This window comes from Sorex fumeus, unplaced genomic scaffold (genome assembly GCF_029834395.1).
Source record: "Sorex fumeus unplaced genomic scaffold, SorFum_2.1 ptg000047l, whole genome shotgun sequence".
In the NCBI taxonomy this organism is placed as follows: Eukaryota; Metazoa; Chordata; class Mammalia; order Eulipotyphla; family Soricidae; genus Sorex; species Sorex fumeus.
The window spans coordinates 24,144,077-24,167,141 of record NW_026606104.1 but is presented as its reverse complement, the minus strand read 5'-3'; the positions used below and the strand labels follow the sequence as shown (position 1 = coordinate 24,167,141).

Here is a 23,065-nt window from a genome sequence, read left to right as displayed (position 1 = left end):
TTAAATGAAAATTTGGTAAAATTAAGAAAATCAATACTTCCAAGAAAGGTCAGCAAAAGGGGAAACACTAGTAATAACAGAAAATAACTGTCCTTTTATAGGCGCAGGTTAAGAAATGGAGCAACAGGGTGAGTAAAATAACTTAGCAGCCAAACCTTGATATTTATTGTTATAATTGAAGTGAGGTAACAAAAGGTTACATATCAAAGAAATTAAACATTCCATTAAAAATTCACAGTCCCAAGCTAACTTCAAAGAGAACAAAAAAGCTGATATAAAAATACTTCAGCTCTCAACACAATTGAAAACAAATACTTACAATCATTTTGAGGAGCAACTTTCTTAGCATCTGGTTGATCTGCAAAATTAAGATTCTTTCAATTTCTTGCAGTAAGTATAAATATACGATTTAGATTCCCCGTGTGCAGAATGAAAACATTTATTGAAATAGCAATAGCTTATGGTATGGGTTTATCATCTGAACCGAGTATCTTAACGCAATTGAAAGGAAAAAAAAACCAGTTTCTTCAAGTTTAAAAGTTGTAGACAGTAAAAAATATTTTTATTGTATCAAATCACTGCCCTTATGTATTTAAGCACTGAGTATTTTAGCACTTTAGACAGAAGATATAAAACCGTTATTAGCAAAATATCACATGCAAAAGGCTAATGATGCTTCCCATTACAGAAACTGAAGAATGAAAGGAAAAAAACTAGCAGAATATGAAAAATTAACATTTCAAAAGTTGAGGGTATCTGACGGTGACCACAAAGCTATGCAAAATAACTTTAAGAAGTCACATTACAAGGCAACCTCAGCCTATTCTATTTTTCCTAACCAAACATTTCACAGCATAAACTTCAGAAAACTCAAATAAGCTATGACTGCCTTTATCTACATCCTTTACACAGATGAATACAATGCATACCTTAGTAGACAACCTACAGCTGAAAGTATATCTCCCCCCTTCTTCAAGCTTAAATGACAAAACATCAGAATGTTGTACATCAAACTTCAGACACATAATCCAATACTTGTGTCCATGTAAGAATCCACTGGTTTATTTCACGTTTACATACTAAACACAGGTAATAAATAAAAATTCCTGCCTTTAAAAGGAGAGGGCATTCCCTCCCAGTGTGTTGTACTGCTCGGACTTGTCCAAGAGCCATCTACACATAAAATAAAAAGAATACATTACATACAACATCTGAGGCATCTTAGCTCATTTTTTGGTATATTCAAACCTCACTGTAAATGGAGACAATTACAGAGGAAACCAACCACTCCAGATCAAAAACTACAAATACATTCTATAGGCTCATTCAGAATCCTCCTTAAAAAAACAAAAAACAAACAAAAAAAGGGCAAAAGGAAAATGTATAAAAATTCACACATAAATCTACAACAAAAAAATGTGTGCAGATAGATGTCTTTAAAGTTCAGAAGTCTCAACATTTTTAAAATACATGGCACTGTAAATCTATTTTTAAGCCACAGTTTAGTTAAACCTGAAACACAAAACAAGATACTAAAATAACATGGAAACTAATATAACTTGCAACACACTGGAGTAGCAAACTATAGCTACATCAACCTTTATATAGCATATAAAGATTAAATCATGCATAAGGAAAAACCAGGGAAATGTTCTCCTGAACATTTTATGTGCCCCCTCCCATTTTATCAATAAGCTGTCTGTGCAACTGTTTAATATGGTTCAATCCTAGAAGAGAAAATGACACATTTTGTAGTAAGACAAAACTTATGGGTTGACCCAGATCTTACCTACCTTGACTACGTTTTACTTTCCCTTTCCCTTTTGAGAGCAATATAAACCTTACAATTTTAGAACTTCGATCAAAATAGTATCAAGAAAATCAGAATAACAAATCACTTAAATGCGTCAAGACAATTGAATCACTTAGGTTTTAACGTACCTCCATCTTCCAAAGGTCTTTTTTGTCCCCCATAACCATAGTCATTTGAATTCAGCGATGTACCAGCATCACCTCCAATTTTTGCTGCAATCTTGAAAAACACACGAAATCATTGAGGACAGTATCACCGTAACTAGCATACCAAACTACCTTGGCCAAACACTTTTTTCCCAACACAGCGAAACCACGCCTTTTAGAAAGTTTACATCTTTATCACTTAATTTTTATAAAGTTTAACATTTAAAAAAAATCTTTCTGCTTAAAAGACAAATAACCCCCTGGATTTTTTAAAATGACATAATAAAGTATTTATTTTGCAGATGTCATATATGCAGACAATTAATATGGATCTGTCAAAATCTTTAACTTTGCATTTATCGTATCATTCCTATTTTTTACTTTAGTGTTTGGGTATGTTGAGGAAGTCTACATATAAATTAATGACAACTGTTTCACTTTATGGCATTTTGACTTATAAAGATCTGACTTACAGGTAAAACAACTGTTCACGCGGAATACCACATACCTAGCATGAGTAAGAAACTTAGTTCAATTTCCGGGACACACATGCCTCCTTCTATGAGCACTGCTGGGTGTTTCCCCAAGATCACTGGGGTCTTGAAGCCAGGAAGACTGAACAAGGGTTGTGGGCAACTGGAGGCCTATGTGACATCAGGTTCCAAGCAGCAGCAGCATCATAGCACTGAACAGCTGGCCAGGCATAACTGTGAGTGGCCCAAGGCTCCCAGAGAACTGGCTTGGGAAGGGCCTCTGCCCTTCCCCCACATAACTTGCACTGTATTTTGTGTGAGCTAAAAAACTGTAATTATGTACTTCATTCTTAAACTTTTAACACAGGGCAAATAACTGCACTTGACTAAACACCTCTCGGCCACAAGCAGGGAACAATAATATATTTTGCTCCATGAAAGGGAAAATGGAACTATTTTTGCATGTCACTAATCAACCACACTAACATAAATGTTTCATACCATTTTGTCACCGAATCCACACAATCTATACCTCACATGCCTATGAGGTTGAGCAGTGGTTTTTGAAGCCCAGATCTAAAAAGGTACTGAGATAGTGAGACAGAAATCCTTTCACAGTTAAATGATCAGTAAGTCCATAGGAATTTATTTCAATTTTGAAGCATGCCTGAAATATTACATGATAAAAAATAGAGGGGCCAGGCGGTAGTAGGAGGGTGTTAAAGTGTTTGTCTCACATGTGCAGACTCCGACTTGAACCCTGATTTGAGCCTCATATGGTACCCCTAAGCACAGCTAGATGTGACCAAATCTGTGCCCTAATCCCTTGCCCTCCCACTGTCACTGTCCTCCTGTTGTTCATCAATTTGCTTTAGCAGGCCAGTAACGTCCCCATTGTGACAACTGTTACTGTGTTTGGCATATCGAGTACATCAAGGGTAGCTTGCCAGGCTCTCCGAGAGGGGCGGAGGAATCAAACTCAGGCTGGCCATGTTGGCCGCTTGCAAGGCAAACGCCCTATCCACTGTGCTGTAGCTCCAGCCCTTGCCCTCCCAAGCCAATACAAAAAAATTTACAGAAAACCAAACTTTTGGTCACTGGAATTCCACCAGAGACCCTGATGTGAAAATATTCCCACTTTGTCATAGTTGGGAAACGGAGAGGATAAGAATACTAGTCTTAAATTCCTACTTAGCATCCAACATCTACAGCTTAAGGGACGGTACAAGGGTTAAAGGCCCTTGCCTTGAATTGGCTGACCCCGTTGGTTTTTGGTTTTGGGGCCACATCCAGTAGAGCTCAGGGCTTACTCCTCTTGGGGCCATACATGATGTCTGGGAACCCAGGCTAGCTTCACACAAGGCAAACACCCTATCCACTGTACCACTGTACCCTGGTGGATGCCAATTGGATACCTAGAATGGATCCCCCAGTAAAAACAAAACAGTATTTCTCTACCTGCTATCAAATTAGTGCCTATGTACCAAAAGCACTTCAAAGGATTCCTCGGTAGGGGTTAGGGATAAAGCTTTGCATGTATGAGATTGGATTCAATACTATGCATCACATTACTAAATAAAAAATTTGATTTAAAAAGAGACACAATATCATTTCCCTGACTTTAGCCTCTGGTCAATTTAGTCTTCTGTGAAGATTTTACTTCCTCAAAAGACTACTAGTTTTGAGTGTCTAGCACTTGAAGTTTCCTAGAAACATGGTAGGTTACATGGCTCAGAACTTATATTCTGAATGATTCATTGTCAGAGAAAAATCATGATAAACTGTTTAGGATAAATAATGGTCTATGAATTTGTATGGTACAGCTCCTTAAACTGCCATGAAAACCTGTTACATACACAAAAGATACTGGGCACAAAAAGCACGATAGGTAGGCTGCCTAGAATGCGGCTGACCAGGTTCCATTCCTACATATGATCTCTGAAGTCCTATCCGAAGTGATCCCCGCGTACAGGAGCCAGGAGTAAACTCTCAGCACTGCTGGGTGTGACTCCAAGCCTTTCCACCCCTCCCCCAACACAAGATATTTATTTCTTCCTACTTACTAGTTATAAAACCATCCCAATGAAAATTAAAGTTAATACTTGGTTTACATAGAAGAATCAATATCATCATCTTAAAGGCATCACACCTAAAATCATGTTTTAGTAAAAACCTGAATCCAGATGTCAGATCAACAGAAACTATACACTTCCTAGGTCACCAAAGGCATTCAGGAGAAATCGTCACTCCTAAATCCCAATCTCCAAATGCTACAAGATTTTATAAAACTAGCAAGATTAAGTGTAGGCTATTTTTCTGATTTTGATTTATACTTTAAGCTTTCCTTTTGTACCTTGAAAAAGTGGCTTTTTCTGGGCTGGAACAATGCATTGTACAGTGGGTATGGTGCTTGCCTAGCATGCAATGAACCTGGCCCTTTCCCTGAGCTCACAGCCAGAAGCCCTGAACACTAGTGGATGTGGCCCCAAAGCAAAATAATTAAAGGTATGTATTTTCCTGCTTCAATTTAGCAACTTTTATTTCAGACTATCCCTATGATAAAAAAAAAAAACAATCCCAGTTGAAAGGAAATCATGTGATTTTAGAGATTAAAATGGAACTACTTTTAGTGGATCAGAAATAAAACTAATGTTAAATATGCCCACCTCATTTTCAGTGTTACATGTTTTAAAAGAACTTTCTTACATACTGGGGTTTGTGAATTGAGGTGGTTTGAGATTCTGACTAGTGATTTTTTGAGTTTAAATCAGCGTCAATTTTTCTTATGCATTCTTCGTCTCATTTGCCTGCATAAAAGATAAGTTTTTAAATCTACAGAAGTTTTGAGAATTAAATAATTGTCAATTATGAAATCAAAGTTGCTGCATCTCATTTAAAAATTTAATTTTTAGGGGCTGGAGCAATAGCACAGCGGGTAGGGCATCTGCCTTGCACTCAGCTGACTTGGGTTCGATTCCTGGCATCCAATATGGTCTCCTGAGCACCGCCAGGGCTAATTCCTGAGTGCAGAGCCAGGCATAACCGCTGTTCATCACCTGGTGTGACCCCAAAAGAAAAACAAAAAAAAATTAGAAATTTAATTTTTAGATTTATCTTTGACAATACGAAATTTCTGACACAAATCTGAATCTTTGTATAAGGCTCACTGCACCCCACCAAGATGTTTTTCCCAACTGCTTCTCCACCCCTCATACCCTTTCCTGTAGCAATCAATCAGCAGCACAGTTCTGTGTATAATGTAACACTGTATTTGTGAAAGTTGGACTTAGATAAAAAACAATTCTTTATATCTGTAGGTGATCTGATTATGACCACACTAAATATGTGTTCAAGAAATGAACTGTGAGAGATGTTATTTTCAAAACAGAATCTCTCTACTATGTTATCCAGAAATAATTATTTAGTTGCACTAAATTCAGATAGATCTTGATGGGTTCATTGTCCACACACACAACTGTGAAGGATAAAGAACACTAGTACCATTACTAGACAATCATTTTATGAACACTGCCCCCTCTCTACAAGTCTTCATTTACTGCCATAAACAAACTTTGCTATTGTCACAAACCTAAAAAAAAAAAAAAATCAGATGCTAATTTTGAGATTAATGAAATGGTTAACTGGCACTTAAAGCCTGTGTTGTCTACTAAGGAAAAGATATCAAGATTCAAGTACTTAAAAGGTCTCAACAGGTTTGTTTTGATAGAAGGAATTTAGATTGATATTGCTAAAACCTATAATCTGAAGTGATTTATCAAGCCCTAACTTCTATCATAATATATCAAGAGAATAAAAAGGTGCTTTAATTTTGCAATATTTCAGAGACAGAACTCGTTTCCTTCCTGTGTTCACCTAAGATCTAATCAAATAACCTCAACTTGCAGTTACAGCTTGACATTCATAAATGTAAATTCAAATGCAGATTAGAAAACTGAGAGAAGTAATCTGATGGCCCAGTAATGAGACATTTCAGAGCATGATAAAATCTAGAAATTTCTTATTGAATTCACCTTTCCCAGACCCCATACAGGTTCTCTAGTAAAAAGACTGCGCAGCTCAGAATAATTTACCAGATGCACCATCAGTTAGGGTAAATGATACTGGTATTTATTAGGTGGGCCCATGATGCCAAGTCAGTTGTTCTGCTTTCCTGCAAATAAAAGAACAGTACATCTAAAAAGGCCAATGACATCTATCATTGGTACAGTTCTTTCAGGAAATGTTCTTATACTTCCTTCATAGAAAGTAATACAATATTCTAGACAAATATGCAAAACAAGGTGAAATGAGGATCTGTAAACATATCCTCTTAACAATAAAGAAAATGAGGCACAGACAACCTGTTTCATCAGTCCCAGTATTATTTTTTATATTCTATTTTATCAAACAGATACAACCAATTCCTTAAAAGCAACTGCAAATGTAATTGGAGATAATCCAAACCAAAAGCAAACTGGAATCTCAGCTTTATTATCAATTCTGTAAAGAAACAATCTATCAGTGTAAGCAATGACATCTGTAAGGAATCATGTAACAGCATCAAGATTGAATTCTTCCATCTCCTAGATGAGGGAGAATCTGTATATTAAAAGAAGATGTTCAATCATATAGTTCAGCCAGATAATTAAATACAATTTTCAATCCAATCATGGCTTGAACCTCTCAGGAGCCCTGACCACCCGTACCTCTTGGCATTCCAGTTCTTCACCCCACCCAACACTTTTCCTCTGCCAGGGCCTTTACTTTTGGTTTCCCCAATCGTCAATCTTTTCTTTGAACTCGCTACAACTAACGTTATCTCCACCGGTCATTTTTCGCCGCCATGCGCCATGCTTAACTAAGTCCAACTCTGGCATCTGGTACCCCTTTGCAGGGCACATAATTTGTGTCCTATCAATCTAGGTTCCGTGACGAGCAGTTTCCTAGAAGCCAAATGTCCAGTATAAATTAAAAATCAACAAAGCACAGCATCTACGTATACTGTGGCACAAATTCATTAAATATGTTGAGCAACTCACAAGACTTTCCTAACGCAAACAAAACCCTGATAACAGAGTCCACTATGCCGCTATTCTAAACAGATTCATAAGTAAAGGTAAATAGGAGAGAAAAATCGCAGAAATCGATATATTCATGACTTTTTAACCAAATAGCCGATTTACGAATAAGCACCCATCCATTTATTAATGTTGCCACACGACAAAAACAACAACAACAACAAAAAACCCACAGCGATTTCCTACATTAGTTGAGTCAGTGACTTTTTAGGTCGTTTCAAGCATTCTTTTTCTCCTCGAACTGGAGGGGGGGGGGGGGAAATAAGTTACCGGGCAGAGCGGTTCCAATCAAAGCACACCACAAAACTGGTTTTATTACCAGTCTCTCCGGGCAAAACGGTGTACGCTCCGATAGGCACATAGCGCAGCAGGCGAGAAGATTTTATTTTTTACTTTTTTTTTTTTTAAATAAATCCAAGTGTATGTCAGCACCGTGTACTTTTCTGTCAAAATTATGGGAAGGGCCTATCTAACGAGTACAGGCCAAAAAAAAAAAAAACCCCCAAATCAGATAAAGTACAGCTTTCAAATTCCCTGCCGTACTTTCTCCTCCCTTCTTCCACCCCTACCCCCACACGATTTCGGTGTAGGAAAAGAGGCGCCTTCGGGGCAAACACACGCAACCCCCGAATACAAAGGGATCTGCACCCCAAATCTGTAAAACGGGGTGTGTGTGTGGGGGGGGACATTCAAACGGAGAGTCGGGAGAGAGCGGCGCTGAGGCCATTTTGAGCGACGAGGGGGAGGAGGGGAGGTCCTGGCAGGACCCGAGGCCCGAGAATCCCGCTCCAAGGCAGGCAGGCAGGCAGGCAGGCAGGCAACTGAGCCGGGAGGGTCGCGGCGGGGGGAATCCCAGGGTCGCGGCGGGCCCATTCCCCGAACCGGGTCGCTGAAGGACTCCGGAAAACGGGAACTCGCGGCGCGGCTGCCACGAGCAGGGAGCCCCCGGGGCGTGCTCCCGAGACCCAAGTCTGCCCCGAGCGCGGCCCCGGCACGCACAACTCTACCGCGTCTCCCCCACTGGACTCGGCCGAGCTATTGTGTGAGCCTTGGGCGCGCTTTTCGCAATCCCCCCCCACCCAGCCGACGGCAGGTGGGGGGGTTCGTTCCGCGGAAGAGGAAACGCTCTCCCTTCCTTTGCTTCAGGAGTGCGAAAGGCAGCGACCCAGCCGGGGGGGGGGGGGGGGGGGGGAGACCTGAAGGGCCCTCTGGAACGGAGCACGCGTTGGGAGATCCTGGGTCCCTACCACCCCCCCCACCCCCCCCCCGAGCACCCAAGTCCCGGCTCCGGCCTCCTCCAATGGCTACTGCCACGTGAATTCTCTCTTGGGCGTTTTAAGGGAAGGGAGGGAGGGGGTATCTTTCTTTCCTCTTCCTCGCGCGCGCCAAGTAGCGGCCTACTCAGCCAGCGGGCCAATTACCGTAAGCTGTTGGGATCCCGCCGCGCGGACCGGACTTACCTGCCGGGCTCTCTGCAGCGCATCTTTGAAAGCATCGTTCACGCCGCCGCCGCCGCCGCCACCGCCGCCGCCACCAGCGGAGCCAGAGGAGGGTGGCGGCACCGTGGAGTAGTCGGCCATGCCTACAGTCTAGTGCCCGCGCCTGCCTGCTGCTTCGCAGAGACCTCCCAGCCAACTGCTAAGAAAGAAAGAAAATGGCGGCCACCGAGCCTGTATCACATTCTTGTGCGACCATCGTGCCGTAAAGGGGCGGGGACTGAAACGAGGAAATCTCGCGATGATTGGGAAGCCACGCACTGGGCGCCGAGCGGCTCGCGCTGGCAAGGGGCCGGGAGATGTCGCGAGAATGGTGCGGGCGGGGTTTCGCGAGATTTGTTTTTGGCGCCTCCTCTCCGCCGCGGGTCCCGGTGTGAGGTCTCCGAGGCAGCGCTTCTGGGGCGGAGTTAAGGGAGGGCTCGAGAGCGAGGCGGACGCTGGGAGCGCGATAGGCTCGAGTGGGGCTGAGAGGAAAGGGGCTGAGGTGGCCCCGTGGATCGTCGCCGCGGGAAGGTAGTGGGGGTGAATTTCCCACCTCCTGAGGAGCTGCCTGTCGGTCCCCGGGGGCCAGGCTGTGACGTCGTCGGGCGTAGACGGGCAACGCCACAGAGTCCGGAGAGCTCAGCGGTCGCCTTGGACGGAGCGCGCCCTGGACGTCGCGCTGCCACTGAAAACGTCCGCCTGGCCTAGCGGGAAATCGGCATGATTTTCAGGGTAGTAAAGTGTCCCTGTTTCCTACATCTAGAGTGTCAGATTTCTCAGTTTGATTAGAAGTGGGGGGGGGTGGGGGGGGGTGAATTGAAGCTGCCCGTCGCCTGCATTCTCGGGGTCGTTTGCAGAAACGGAGTTACGTAATGGTGGTGGAGGCCGTGACGGTGTGACCGCCCCTTTATCTCGAGAACCTTGACTGTGAGCTAGATTGCACTGTTAGATCGGCTTCCCTTGTCGTGTCTGTTCCTGCCTGTGCCCTTTTTTTTTTTTTTAAATTAAATTGAGTCTTCATAATAAAGCACGTGTAAGCATTTACTCTTGAACAAAATTGTGGCTTTTTAGAAAAAAGTTGCCCCGCTCCCCAAACCGTGAGAACTAGGATGTTTCTGAATTGTCATCGCAGGACCAGATTTAAAATTTTCTTCGCCTTTCCTTTGAGAGCATTCGATATGCCAGACACAGTAACAACAAAAGTCTCCAATGGAGACGTTACTGGGCCCGCTCGAGCAAATCGACGATCAACGGGAGGGCCTTTACCTTTACCTTTCCTTTGATTAGCAAAGAATTTCAAACCTAAGACCCTCGCTTCCCAGCATGCAGCACGTTATTGAACTTGCATTCAGTGTCGGTCCCAGAAACATCCGGATGCATGAGGCGTTCTTGCTCAAATTTCTTTTTGAGTTATTTTGATAACCCACCCTTTGCACTCTGGCAATTGATGTTTTGTGAGTTGGTCGACGAGAGGACTGGACTTATTGCTGTCGTTAGAGTGGCTTGTATGCTGTGTTCCTGAAAACGAATTGATGTCGATCTCCTCGAGACCCCAAATAAGATAACTGTGGAAACGTACAAGTGGCTCAACATTTTCTTCTATTTATATCTCTGATGGTTTTTATAGGTATTCATACAACATGGAAACTTATTTATTTATTTTTTTTTGTGAAGAGCAAAGTCAGGACCACGTTCCGTGGAGCCTAAGTTTTATTTAAATGAAATTTGGAAATTTTTATTTGGAAAAGCAGTGAATGTGTTGACCCATATATTAAAGCATACTCGGCAAAAACAAAAAAAAAAACTAAAAGCAATCTTGGGTGGTATCATGAAATCAAAGTTTTTCTGTTGTGTTTTAAGAAAACTTGTGAATCAAGTGGCGTTAGTAAAACTGACTTGTATTTTATTGATTCAACTTGCCAGCTAGACTTTATGATCAACATTGCCTTAACCACAAACTGACATAGTTACCTCCAAACAAACTATGTCAGGTACATTTGTTTTAATTCAGACACTTTGAAAATAAGGAAACCTCCATTTCTAGTATTTTTTTTTAATTTTCATTAAAATATGAGTATTCTAGGATGAGGACCTATCGTATCTATCCTAGATAAATGCATGTTTTTAACTTAAGCATTATTAACATTTTCTCACCATATGTATTTTAAAATGTGTATATTTCTTCTATCAAAGTATCTTACAGTGGGCCTTTACACACAGGATAGGTTTTTTTATACACCCTCTACCTGGTGAGACTCCTCAGCTTTACAGTCCCAGAGAGCAGCCTATAATTTTTTTGTTTTGCAGAACTCCTGTGCATTATATGTTTAGCATATAATTAGCATCCTTGGCCTCTACCCATAGATGCCAGTAGCATACCCTCCCCCAATTGTGACAACAAAAAATGTCTTCAAACATTGCAGATGTTTGCCCCTGAGAGGGTAAATCACTCCACACTGAGAACCTCTGCTCAACCTTGATTTCTGTCCCTGCCTGTTTATACATCAGGAATACACATTTACAGTACTTTCAAGGTATATTTTGAATTGTTTCTTTTTACCTCCACTTCTAAAAGTATCCCTTTTCCACTGTTACAGTAGCATTTTAATTCATTTTTCTGTTTCCATCCTTATAGCTCTATAATTTCCTTGTTTTATTTTGCTTTGGGATCACACCTAGTGGTACTCAAGGATCACTTCTGGTGGGAACACAGGTTTTGAGATTCTGGGATTGAATCCAGATCTGACAATGCAAGGCAGTACCTTTCTGGTTCATTTTACCTTACTGGCTCACTTATTGGTTCACTCTGCTATACAATTTTGTACAGAAAAGATATATAGTGTTTCCAAAGTGACAGGAGCCCTGTACCTACTTTACTAGGAGTGTTCTCCAAGAATAGTCATCAGTGATTTTGAAATTCAAAGGTAGTCCTTAAAACTCTTTATATAGCAACTTGAATTTTTTTTTCCACACCTGGCTGTGTTTGGGGGTTTGACTTCTGGCTCTGCATTCAGAGATCACCCCTGTGGTGCTCAGGGCACCATATGTGGTGTCAGGGATTGAACCATGAACAGCTGGGCCAGCTGTGTGCAAGGCTAATGCCTTACTGTGGCCTGCAACTTGAGTTTTTTGTTTTGTTTCAGTGCCAGGAACCTTACTTGGGTAGGTTGACATGTAATTCAGCCTACCCAACCCAAAAAACCTCAGGTTTTTAATGATCAAGAAAGATAATACAGGGGACTCAGAGATAGTATAGCTGGGAGGGAAATTGCCTTGCTCTTGCTGACAGGGATTTAATTTCCGAATTCCTTTTGGTTCCCTAAGCAGAACCAGGAATAATCCCTGAGTACAGCTGGGTGTGGCCCAAAACAAAGATAATCCTAGCCAGTTTCTATCCCAGGAATCACATGGACCCTCCATGTGGTCCTAGGTAACTTGGTAACTTTGGACCTCACGTGTGGTCTTGCACTGAGTCACATTGAACGGTTCTTTTTAAAACAAATGACCTGGGAATATAGTTTAACAATAGATGTTCCTTAACTGTGTGGGGCCCTGGATTATACCGCGACCACGACCATCCTGTTGTTCGTCGATTCCTCGAGCAGGCCCCAGTAACGTCTCCTTCGTCCTAGCCCTGAGATCAAAGCTCATTCAGGGTTAGGAGAATGAGACCCATCATTGTTACTGGTATTTGGCATATTGGGTACACCACGGGGAGTTTTCCAGACTCTGCCGTGTGGGCAGGTTACATTCAGTAGCCTGCCAGTTTGTCTAAAGTAAGAATAAGAATGAGATAATAAGATGTCGCGGCTGCAAATGCGGCTGCGTGCTTCTGGGAGCTGGGTTTTTTATAGTCTCTGGATCTTGGCCGTTGATGGGATTACACGGCGCCAGGGGGCCAGTTGGTGGGTGTGACCCCTGCCTACTGGAAGAGTCTCCTGCCCCCCTCCCCCCCCCCCCCCCCCCCCCGCGCCTGGCTGTCCTCGCCAGGGCCCCTTGGAGGGGAGTGGGTTGAGTTTCCCTCCCCGCCCCAACCAGGGCTCCGGCAGCTGAAGACCTCCAGAACCAGCCACCACCATGCTGAGACCACTCTCCACACGCATGGATTACACCACCAGCACTAAAAAACATAAACCTACATTACTAGATTAGAAAAGTCCAATTTAACTTTAAATCCTTTCTCATGGGCTGGAGCCATAGCACAGCGGGTAGGGCGTTTGCCTTGCACGCAGCCAACATGGCCGACCCGAGTTCGATCCCTCTGCCCCTCTCGGAGAGCCCGGCAAGCTACTGAGAGTATCTCGCCCGCACAGCAGAGCCTGGCAAGCTCCCCGTGACGTATTCAATATGCCAGACACAGTAACAACAAAGTCTCCAATGGAGACATTACTGGGCCCGCTCGAGCAAATCGATGAACAACGGGAGGGCCTTTACCTTTTACCTTTACCTCATGGAGTAGCTGGAGGATTCCATATATTCAGGTCACTGTTTAAGTACTCTTCTCCCAAAAAACTTTCAACTGTTTGACTTCTTTGCTATTCAAAATCTTCTACTATACTTGCTACTACTTCCATGAAGGGTACAGTATAAACCTTCATCTATATTTCTCTTTAATCAGGTCTCAGTTCTCTGCCTCTTTAGTGACCATTTCTGACCTTGGGATAGTACAGTAAGACATTCTTTCTATTCCATTATGTTCTCCTTATAGCATTTATATGAAGTTATGTTGGATGTATTTGTTTATTCTGTCTTCCATTAAAATATAAATGCTTAGAGAAAATGGATCTCATCTATCATTAGCTTCAACACATAATTTTAGCATTTTAGATATTTGTTGAATTAATGGCTATTGAAAATAATATTCCTATACATTTCAGTTTTTGTGACGCTGGGCAAGTGATTTAGTTTATGTGCCTCAGCTTTCTCATCTACATAATGTTAATAATCTTGCCTTGACGTCCTTGAATGAGATATGTTCTTCAAAAAAACAAAGTGGTGTGCAAATGAAATTGACATGTAATTCAACTCGGGTTTTAATGATCAAGGAAGATAATCCAGGGGGCTCAGAGATAGTATTAGATGGGAGGGAAATTGCTGATAGGGGTTTAATTCCCCAGTTCCTTTTGGTTCCCTGAGCATCAACTGGAGTGATTGCAGAACCAGGTGGTAATGCAGAACCAGGAGTAATCCCTGAGAACAGCTGGGTGTGGCTCAAAACAGATAATCCTGGCTGGAGAGGTAGTCAACCATTTCCATCCCAGGAATCACATGGATCCTCCAGCAATGGAGAGTGTGGCTTTGGATATATTCTACCCACAGTAGCACTTGCTGCTTGCCACCCAGTATTCATTGCTCATCTGGTCAGGAATTAACTATGAGGGCCTCCTGGGCCTCTTGGGAGGCTCCTCCCCCCAAGGAAAATACAATATTTCATGGTGCTGTACTGTTGCAATTAATTTTGATAATTTGTTAAGATTCTACAACAGTAACCAAGTTGTAGGAAATCTATCCTGTGATGTGATTGTTTTATATTTGAATTAGTTCTGGATCTACATAATCTTTTCAAAATTCTTTGTACTCCTCCTTACATTGGATAATTTCACTGTAATTGATGAGGCTATAATTTTAATTTGCTATGTAAGTCCCCTAAAAGTACATTGTGTTACTGTTTGCTCAAGAAGAGAACATCTTTTTCAGAATTGGTGTAAAAAGGCTTTTTGTTGTTGAAAGTGCATACCTGGTGCTCAGGACTTACTCCTCACTCTGCTCTGAGGAGTCCCTCCTATTGGTGGTAAGGGACAACATGGCTTGCTGGGAATTGAACTCAGGTCAGCCGCCTGCAAGACAAACATCGTACCTGCTGTACTGTCTCTCCAGCCCCCATAACAATGATTATTTCTATGCCAGCTTTTTACTAATGGATTTTTTAAATCTACGTGAAATGTGAACAGATTATTTTTACTGCTTTTGGGGAGAAATGACTTTTTTTTAAAAAAAATTTATTAGTGAAACACCGTGAGGTACAGTTGTAGACTTAAAAATTTTTGTGCGTGGGTTCAGTTATACAATGATTGAGTACCTATCCCTCCAACAGTGCCCATTCTCCACCACCATTGATCCCAGTATCCCTCCCATCCCCCCTACACCCCCATTCTGCCCTGCCTCTGTGGCAGGGCATTCCCTTTTGTTCTCTCTCTCCTTTTGGGTTCTGTGGTTTGCAAAAGAGGCATTGAGTGGCAGTCATGTTCAGTCTATGGTCTACTTTCAGCATGCATCTCCCTTCCTGGGTGGATCCTCCCAACACCCTTTATTTGGTGTTCCCGTCTCTATCTGAGCTGCCTGGGAAATGGCTTTTTAAAGTCATTTTCACGATCACGATCACGACAATCCTGTTATTCTTTGATTGCCTTGAGCAGGCCCCAGTAACGTCTCCTTCGTCCTAGCCCTGAGATTTTTAAAAAAGTGCCATATTCAAGGCTCTTTCGGGGTTAGGAGAATGAGACCCATCATTGTTATTGGTATTTGGCATATTGGGTACACCACAGGGAGTTTGCCAGACTCTGCCATGTGGGCAGGTTACATTCGGTAGCCTGCCATTCTAAAAGTCATTTTAGAATGGGAAAATATGTATAGGCTTTCTATCTCAACTTGACTCAACTCCTAATAACTCTGTTGGAAAAATTAGATAATATGTACTTTATTGCCCTTTTACGCAGTAGCAACAAATTTAGACTAGAAAGGACCAGAGAGCTAGTACAGTGTGTAAGTCGCTTTCCTTGCACACCACCAACCTGGGTTTTATTCCTGGCATCCCATAGGGACCGCTGGAGCCTACCAAGAGTGGTCCCCTTAGTGCAGAGCCAGGAGTAAGCCGTGAGCACCACCGTATGGCCCAAAAACTAAAAAGAAAAAGAAGGAAGAAAGTGGCCATTTCAAATAAAGGTAAATGATCCGAGATGTCATGTATTTGATCATTGGTCTTTTTTTTTTTCTTTTTGGGTTACACCCGGCGATGCTCAGGGATTACTCCTGGCTCATGCACTCAGGAATTGCTCCTGGTGGTGCTCGGGGGACCATATGGGATACTGGGAATCGAACCTGTGTCGGCCATGTTGGCTGCGTGCAAGGCAAACGCCCTACCCACTGTGCTATTGCTCCAGCCCCTGATCATTGGTCTTAATGACATATTTCTTAGTGACTGAGTGTCAATTCTGTTTCAGTCTGAGGTATGAAAGGAAGCATTTGTATTCTTTAAAAATTACTATTTAAAAAATTATATATGTATGTATATATTTGGGGGACAGGCACACTCAGCGGTGCTATAGTGCTATTCCTGGCTTATGCTTGGGAATGACTTCTGTGACCCTGAGAACTTGGTGTTGTGACAAGGATTAAACTTAGGTCAGTTACATGCAAAGCAAGCACTGTCTGACCCCAGAGCATTTGTATTTTATTTTATTTTATTTTTTTTATTTTGCTTTTTGGGTCACACTCAGCCGATGCTCAGGGGTTACTCTTGGCTCTGCACACAGGAATCACTCCTGGCAGTGCTTGGGGGACCATATGGGATGCTGGGAATCGAACCCTGGTCGGCTGCGTGCAAGGGAAACGCCCTACCCTACTGGCTGTGCTATTGCTTCAGCCCCATGCATTTGTATTTTAAATGACAAAGTTTCTAACCAAATGTAAATGTTGCAATGTTGCAGAGAAAAACAGCTCGACCAGTGACCAGTGTCTGAAAGTGGAGGTTGCCCAATATAATAGAGAAGAATCTGGAATTGGTCTCAGAGACTCTAGATGCAGATGTAATCCATGAACCAAAAGTGGTTAGTCACAGCTTTTTTAACAAATAGCATATCAGAGGGAGGTAAATTTAATTTGTTAATGAAAAGGAACAAATAGTAAAGGATAGTTATTTTAAAAAGTAAACTTTATACATATTTATCTCTTTTAGGAAGTTGCCATATCTTACCTACTCTTAGTTATCATTAATGTCTTTGGTTTGGATGCCTAATTTGTAGCCTAGACTGATAGAAGAACTGGTAGGACTGGTAAATGATTGAAAACCACTCAAGCTGGGCTGGAGCCATAATATAGCTGGTAGGGTGTTCTCCTTGCATGCAATCGATCAGGGGTTGATCCCCAAATCCCATATGGTCCCCTAGGTACTGCCAGGAGAATTTCTTGAGTGTAGAGCCAGGCGTAATTCCTGAGCATCTCTGGGTATGACCCAAAAAAGCCAAAAAAAGAAAAAAAAGGAAACACTCATGCTAAATCCAGCCTTTCACATATCTTTGGCATTTCTTTTTTGTTTGTTGTTTTGGACTACAACTGGGGGTTCTCAGGGGTTACTCCTGGTGGTACTCGGGAGACCATATGGGATACTAGAGATCAAACCTGGGTTGTCTGCGTGCAAGGCTAGTGCCCTGTCCACTGTATTATCTCTCCAGCCCCATCCTTATTTCTATCTATTCCTAAGTGTGAGCTCCTGGATTTTTGCACTTTATTCTTTATTATAAACATCTTCTACACTACTGTTCCCTGCCAGTTCCTATTTACACAATCTAAAATTTTCAAATTTAGGAATACCTATTCTCATTACTTAGTAATCATAACCTAAAATTATATGTCATTTATCTGAAATCCTACTAAGTTGTTAAGATCTATGACAGTATTATAGATTTTTTTCTGTTTTTACTTCATGGCACACGCTAAAACACAGGAGCAGTTAATAATAGCTAGTTGTGTGTGTGTACATATATGTATATATATTATGTGTAAATGAAAAACATTCCAAAAAGTATATCACGGTCATGGTCCTCCCGTTGTTCATCGATTTTTTTTTTGAGTGGGCCCAGTAACATCTCCATCATGAGACTTGTTACTGTGTTTGGCATATTGAATACATCACGGGTTGCTTGCCAGACTCTGCCATGCTGGCGAGATACTCTCGGTAGCTTGCCGGGCTCTCCGAGAGGGGCGGAGGAATCGAACTCAGGTCGGCCAGGTTGACTGCTTGTAAGGCAAATGCCCTACCGCTGTGCTATCGCTCCAGCCCTAATATATATATAAATATATATACATTTTATATAATGTATATTCATATATATTTTTAATATATAATATATATACACTTTTTTACAGTGCTTTTCATGTATTTAATCCATTGCCTTTATTAGATAGGCACCAGAGAAATAGCAGAAGTAGTAATGCACATGCCTGTGTACAGTTGATTCCAGTACTACGTGGCCACCCTCCCCTACATCTCATACCTGTAGCAACAACTGGGTGTGGGCTTGATGGTCTCCAAGCACTGTCAAGTGTAATTCCCCTTCCCTCCATTTTTGCTTAGATACATATAGTTAACCAGATTGCTCAAGGTCACAAGTTAATGTTAGAAATATCATTTGAACACAACTTGGCTTAAAAGAATGGAAGAGTCTGTTACAGTTAAGCAGTGAGAGGCTGGCATGAGAGTATAGTTAATAGGGCACTTTCCTTACATACAGCCTACTCAGGCTCTATCCCTGGCATCCCATGTGATCCCCTGAGCACTGCCTGAATGCAGAGCCAGGAATAACCCCTGAATATCGCTGGATATGGCCCCAAAATGCAACCTTCCCTTCAAAACAAAACAAAAAAACCCCTCAAAATACAAAAACCACCAAAACACACACACACAAAATGTATTTCTTTATTGTTTCTAGGGTATGATTTGCAGTTTGCTATTTCTTTGATTTTAAAAACATACTAGTTTTTAACTAAAATTCAGGTCAAAATTCTATATCAGAAGACAGTTTTTAATGTAAGGTAAAGAAAGAAAATACAGAATTTAAAGTACTCTGGGATGTGGCTCATATGGCAGGTTATATACCATATATATATAATACTCTAGGTTTGATCACTGGCATAGCCAATCATCTATATATGATTTCCCTTCCTCTCCAGCACCACTGCTGAATCACTCCCTGACCCCAAAAACTACGAGAAGAGGGCCCCACAATGACAGCAAAATCCTGAAATTCATAGAAACATGATAGAAGTTGTTAGACTCGAAGGATTAGTAATAGATCTTCTGTATATAATGCTTTGTGGTATATGTTTACATGCGGACATGTATAGTTTGTTAATAGTGTTATTTTGGGGCGGCTCCCAAGCAGTGCTCAGGGGGTCAGGAGTCCTGGCAATTTTCATAAACTGAATCAGCAGTTGAATGATATGCCCAAAGAATGTGGTACTGCTCTGGCCCTGCAGTTCTGGAACAACTCAGGCCACCGTGGTTTTGCTTGGAGGCATGGGGGAGTGGGGACACGATGGGATGCTAATATTCAGACTTGGGCAGTCCATATTACCAGCTCTCTGGTCTCTAGTTTTTATTCTTTTAAAACAGGGTTCATGTGTTTATAGCCCATATCACAAACAATGAAAAAGCTAGAGAGATAACACAGGGATTAGGGGCATATGTGTCAGTTCCTAGGTTGATCCATTAGCGCAGCACTGCCAAGTGTAACCCTGGAGACCCCAAATGCTGTTGGGTGTGGACCTGCTCATTCCCAAGCACTCTGGTGTGGCCTGTATGGTTTTCAGTACCAAAGACCTGTGCAATACCATATCCCTGGGCCCTGCTCTGACCCATCCTGCCTCTTTGGTTGAGTTACTTCTGAGAGTGACCCCAGGTCTCTTGAGCACTGTTCAAAGACTCCCCCAAACAACCACAACAACAAAAGCCATATATATGAAGAGAAGCAGATGTTCTTTCTTTCTTTCTTTCTTTCTTTCTTTCTTTCTTTCTTTCTTTCTTTCTTTCTTCTTCCTTCCTTCCTTCCTTCCTTCTTATTTTTTTAAATTTTTTTGGTCACACCTGGCGATGCACAGGGGTTACTCCTGGCTCTGTACTCAGAAATTACTCCTGGCGGTGCTCAGGGGACCATATGGCATGATGGGAATCGAACCTGGGTCTGCCGTGTTAGGGCATTTGCCTTGCACGCAGCCAACCCAGCTAACTTGAGTTCGATTCCTATGTCCCTCTTGGAGAGCCTGGCAAGCTACTGAGAGTATCTTGCCCACATGGCAAGCTACCCGTGACGTATTCGATAAACACAGTAACAAGAAGTCTCACAATAGAGATGTTACTGGGCCCGCTCGAGCAAATCGATGAACAATGGGAGGACAGTGCTACAGTGACAGTGCTATTACAAACAATAAGCCTCTTTAAAACAAGAACTGAATTTATGGAGCTGGAAAGATAGTGCAGTTGTTGTATGAGGTACTTGCCTTGAGTGGGGCTGACTAGGGTTCCATCCCCGGCACCACATATGGTCCTCAGAGCATACCACCAGGAGTGATCCCTGAGTACAAAGCCAGGAGTAATCTCTGAACACAACTGGGTGTACCTCCCCCTAAAAAGAATAGAATTAGCTGTAAAATCTTATCACGCCGAAGGTTGTGTGTTCACGGGCTCACTGGATGGCACTGTCTCACCGCCTGCGTTCGGTGCTCTTGAGCCGCCGTGTGTGGCCTGGATCGGAACGGCTGTTGGCCAAGGGCAGACGGAAGAAGAAACGAGGGCCAGGCCGGGCTATATCATTAGTAGTTTATTCCAATCCTCTTCACTCCTGTCTTTCTCTGCCTCCTTCTCTCCTGGGCCCCAATCTTGGAACCTCTCTCCTTCTGGCTCTGACTCTGGATCTCTGGAGCCTGAGCTCTCTCGCTTCTGACTCCCTTTCCGAGCTTACATCTTAGTTTATATAGCAGTCACATAAGGCGGTGACATAAAGGTGGGTTGAATACTGATGAATCAACAAAGAGAGGTAAGACCACTCCTCCAGGAGATTAACTCAAGGATAAAATCTCATCTACAGAGATTACTTCAGATTACTAGGAGATCCACCCAAGGGTGGGATCCCAACAAGGGTGTGTTCTTCCCTCAGTAATCTACTTAAATAGTTGTAATAAATCTACTTCTAATATTTCTAGCAATGTCATTCAGTATGAGCACAGTAAGAGATATAAATTTAGTTTGGTTCTTCCTGAGAACATCTCACTATACATTTCGCAGTCCTCAGGCCAGGTTAATCTTCCTAGCTCCAGCAGGGTCCTAGTCTCGTCGTTACTTACTTTTGGATCATGACAGCATTTGTCCATGATCATGCCCTCAACTTATAGTTGAGTAGCGTGGCTCTTTGGCCTGGCCCATTTCGATGCCAGGGTAGCTCATTGCTTGCCCTGGGTCCATTCAGTCTCTATTCATTAGTCCATTCAGGAACTAAGGGCAACTGAGTCAAGAAATCAGATGCCCAGGAGTAAATATTATTCGGAGTCAATCAACTCCCAAGTTACAAAGCATAATATTAACTGTCTTCCTGTGTCCACACAGAAAGGACATTGCTTACAATACAAGTTCAGTGTTCTTAGATGGGTGTGACCTGACAAACCTAAGCTACCTGAGGAAGGACAAAAGAGTGTTATCCTACAATTAATTTTGATTTTTTTCCTGTATATTACCACACAGCTTGAGATAGTGCCTAATTTTTCTCTTTGTATGTATTTGATTCCTCTGTAAAATAGCCCATCTAACAAAAGAAGCATATCAAGATTTTTTAGATCTGACTTTTCTGAGAATTGGAGTAAAATTTTTCAATTTTAACACTTGGGGAGTGTTGGGCCACACTTTGCTGTGCTCAGGACTTACTCTTGGTCCTGTGTTCAGGGATCACTTCTGTCCATGCTTGGGTACAGTATGTGGTACTGGGGTTGTTCACATGAACGGAAAGCATCTTTTTTTTTTTTTTAATTTTATTTTTTTAAAAATTTTTTTTTTATAATTTATTTATTTATTGAATCACTGTGGGAAAAGTTACAGAGCTTTCGGGTTTAGGTCTCAGTCATGTAGATACCAAACACATTTCCCTTTACCAATACTCATTTTTAACCCCGAACCCCAATAGACCCCCACCTCCCACCCCTCCCAATTCTTGTGAGGCAGATGAGTTCTAGTTAATACTCTATCTACTTTGACTAGATAGATTATTTCGATAGAAGATGCACAATTATTGTTTAGAGTTTACGACCCACCCCCCCCCCCCCCCCCAATCAGACATGCTGAAACAGCGTTGTGAAATGATTTGCTTTCTACAACGTGGTTTAAGAATAAAATCATGTCGGTTTTGAATTTCTGCTATTTTACTTATTGACCCTGGAAGAATTTCTATTAAAAGTTAGCTAGTTAAGAGATTGGTTTCTGTGCCCTGGAGTCATGGCCATGCCGGAGAGCCGCTCGTGGGGGGCAGCTGGCGACCTCGGTGGGGCGTGGGGTGAACGGAAAGCATCTTAACCTTATACTATCTCTCTAGCCCTTATACTGTACCCTTACATTATTTCTAACCCTAAAGAATTTTGGGAAATTTAATGCTTGAGATAAAGGTACTTTTGGAAGACAAATTTTCTGTCCTTGGGGCCTGCAACATTGAAAAAGAGTTAAGGCACTTGCCTTACATGTGGCCAACCCCAGATCGAATTCCTGTTATCATACGTGGTCCCCCAAGCACTGCTAGCTGTCACCCCCCCAAGCCAAAATGAATAAGTGAATTTTTCTGTACTTTATAAAACCCTGCAGAGTTGGTAGAAATATGGGATAGGGAAAAAGAATTTGCTAAAGTACCATTTCTCAACTCCAGACTTTCGAATCTAGCCAGAGAAGGAACATCCTTAACCACAAAGAGCCTTTTTGAATGTCTATTTAGTGTTTGGGTTTTTGGCATCCTGCCTATAAGGAGTATCTGTCCTTTGATCAGAGTCATAGATGTCAGGCATCTTTATAGAATATTTAGGAAATGGAGATAAGTTATATGTGACTGACTTCTTCCTTGATACAACATAGCCTTCTGAGCATTTCTGGGTATAGCCCTGAAGGCCCCCTAAGCACTGTAGGAGTATACTTGGTGTCCTCCTGCATTGCAGGACTTGAGCAGCATTGCATCCTTGCATTATCCCTGTTGGCTGAGTGTTATTGGGAGTGACCCCTATGTGCCCTAAACACCATATGGGAAGCTTTGTTCTGCCCCCCAAAAGTGAAAAA

General features: G+C 42.2%; 2 protein-coding genes across 10 annotated transcripts in view; one reads left to right on the top strand and one right to left on the bottom strand.

Annotated features, from left to right (window-relative positions):
* Positions 1-9,128, bottom strand: part of FUBP1 (far upstream element binding protein 1) — a 32,675-nt gene extending 23,547 nt beyond the window's left edge. For 6 of the 7 annotated variants that reach the window (XM_056123762.1, XM_056123758.1, XM_056123756.1 and 3 more), the window contains exons 1-3: positions 8,971-9,128; positions 1,942-2,032; positions 320-358 (exon numbers count right to left, since the gene is read on the bottom strand). In XM_056123762.1, the coding sequence (XP_055979737.1) occupies positions 320-358; positions 1,942-2,032; positions 8,971-9,090 (250 nt within the window). In that variant the 5' untranslated portion in view covers positions 9,091-9,128. Of the gene's footprint in view, positions 1-319; positions 359-1,110; positions 1,174-1,941; positions 2,033-8,970 lie in introns of all 7 variants that reach the window. The other variant, XM_056123761.1, reaches the window with a different exon arrangement.
* Positions 9,129-9,517: 389 nt separating this feature from the next.
* Positions 9,518-23,065, top strand: part of DNAJB4 (DnaJ heat shock protein family (Hsp40) member B4) — a 45,236-nt gene continuing 31,688 nt past the window's right edge. Inside the window, exons 1-2 of one of the 3 annotated variants that reach the window (XM_056123768.1) lie at positions 9,518-9,720; positions 11,296-11,522. The gene's annotated coding sequence lies outside the window, so the exon portion shown is untranslated. The remainder of the gene's footprint in view (positions 9,721-11,295; positions 11,523-23,065) is intronic. The other 2 variants (XM_056123769.1, XM_056123770.1) reach the window with 2 other exon arrangements.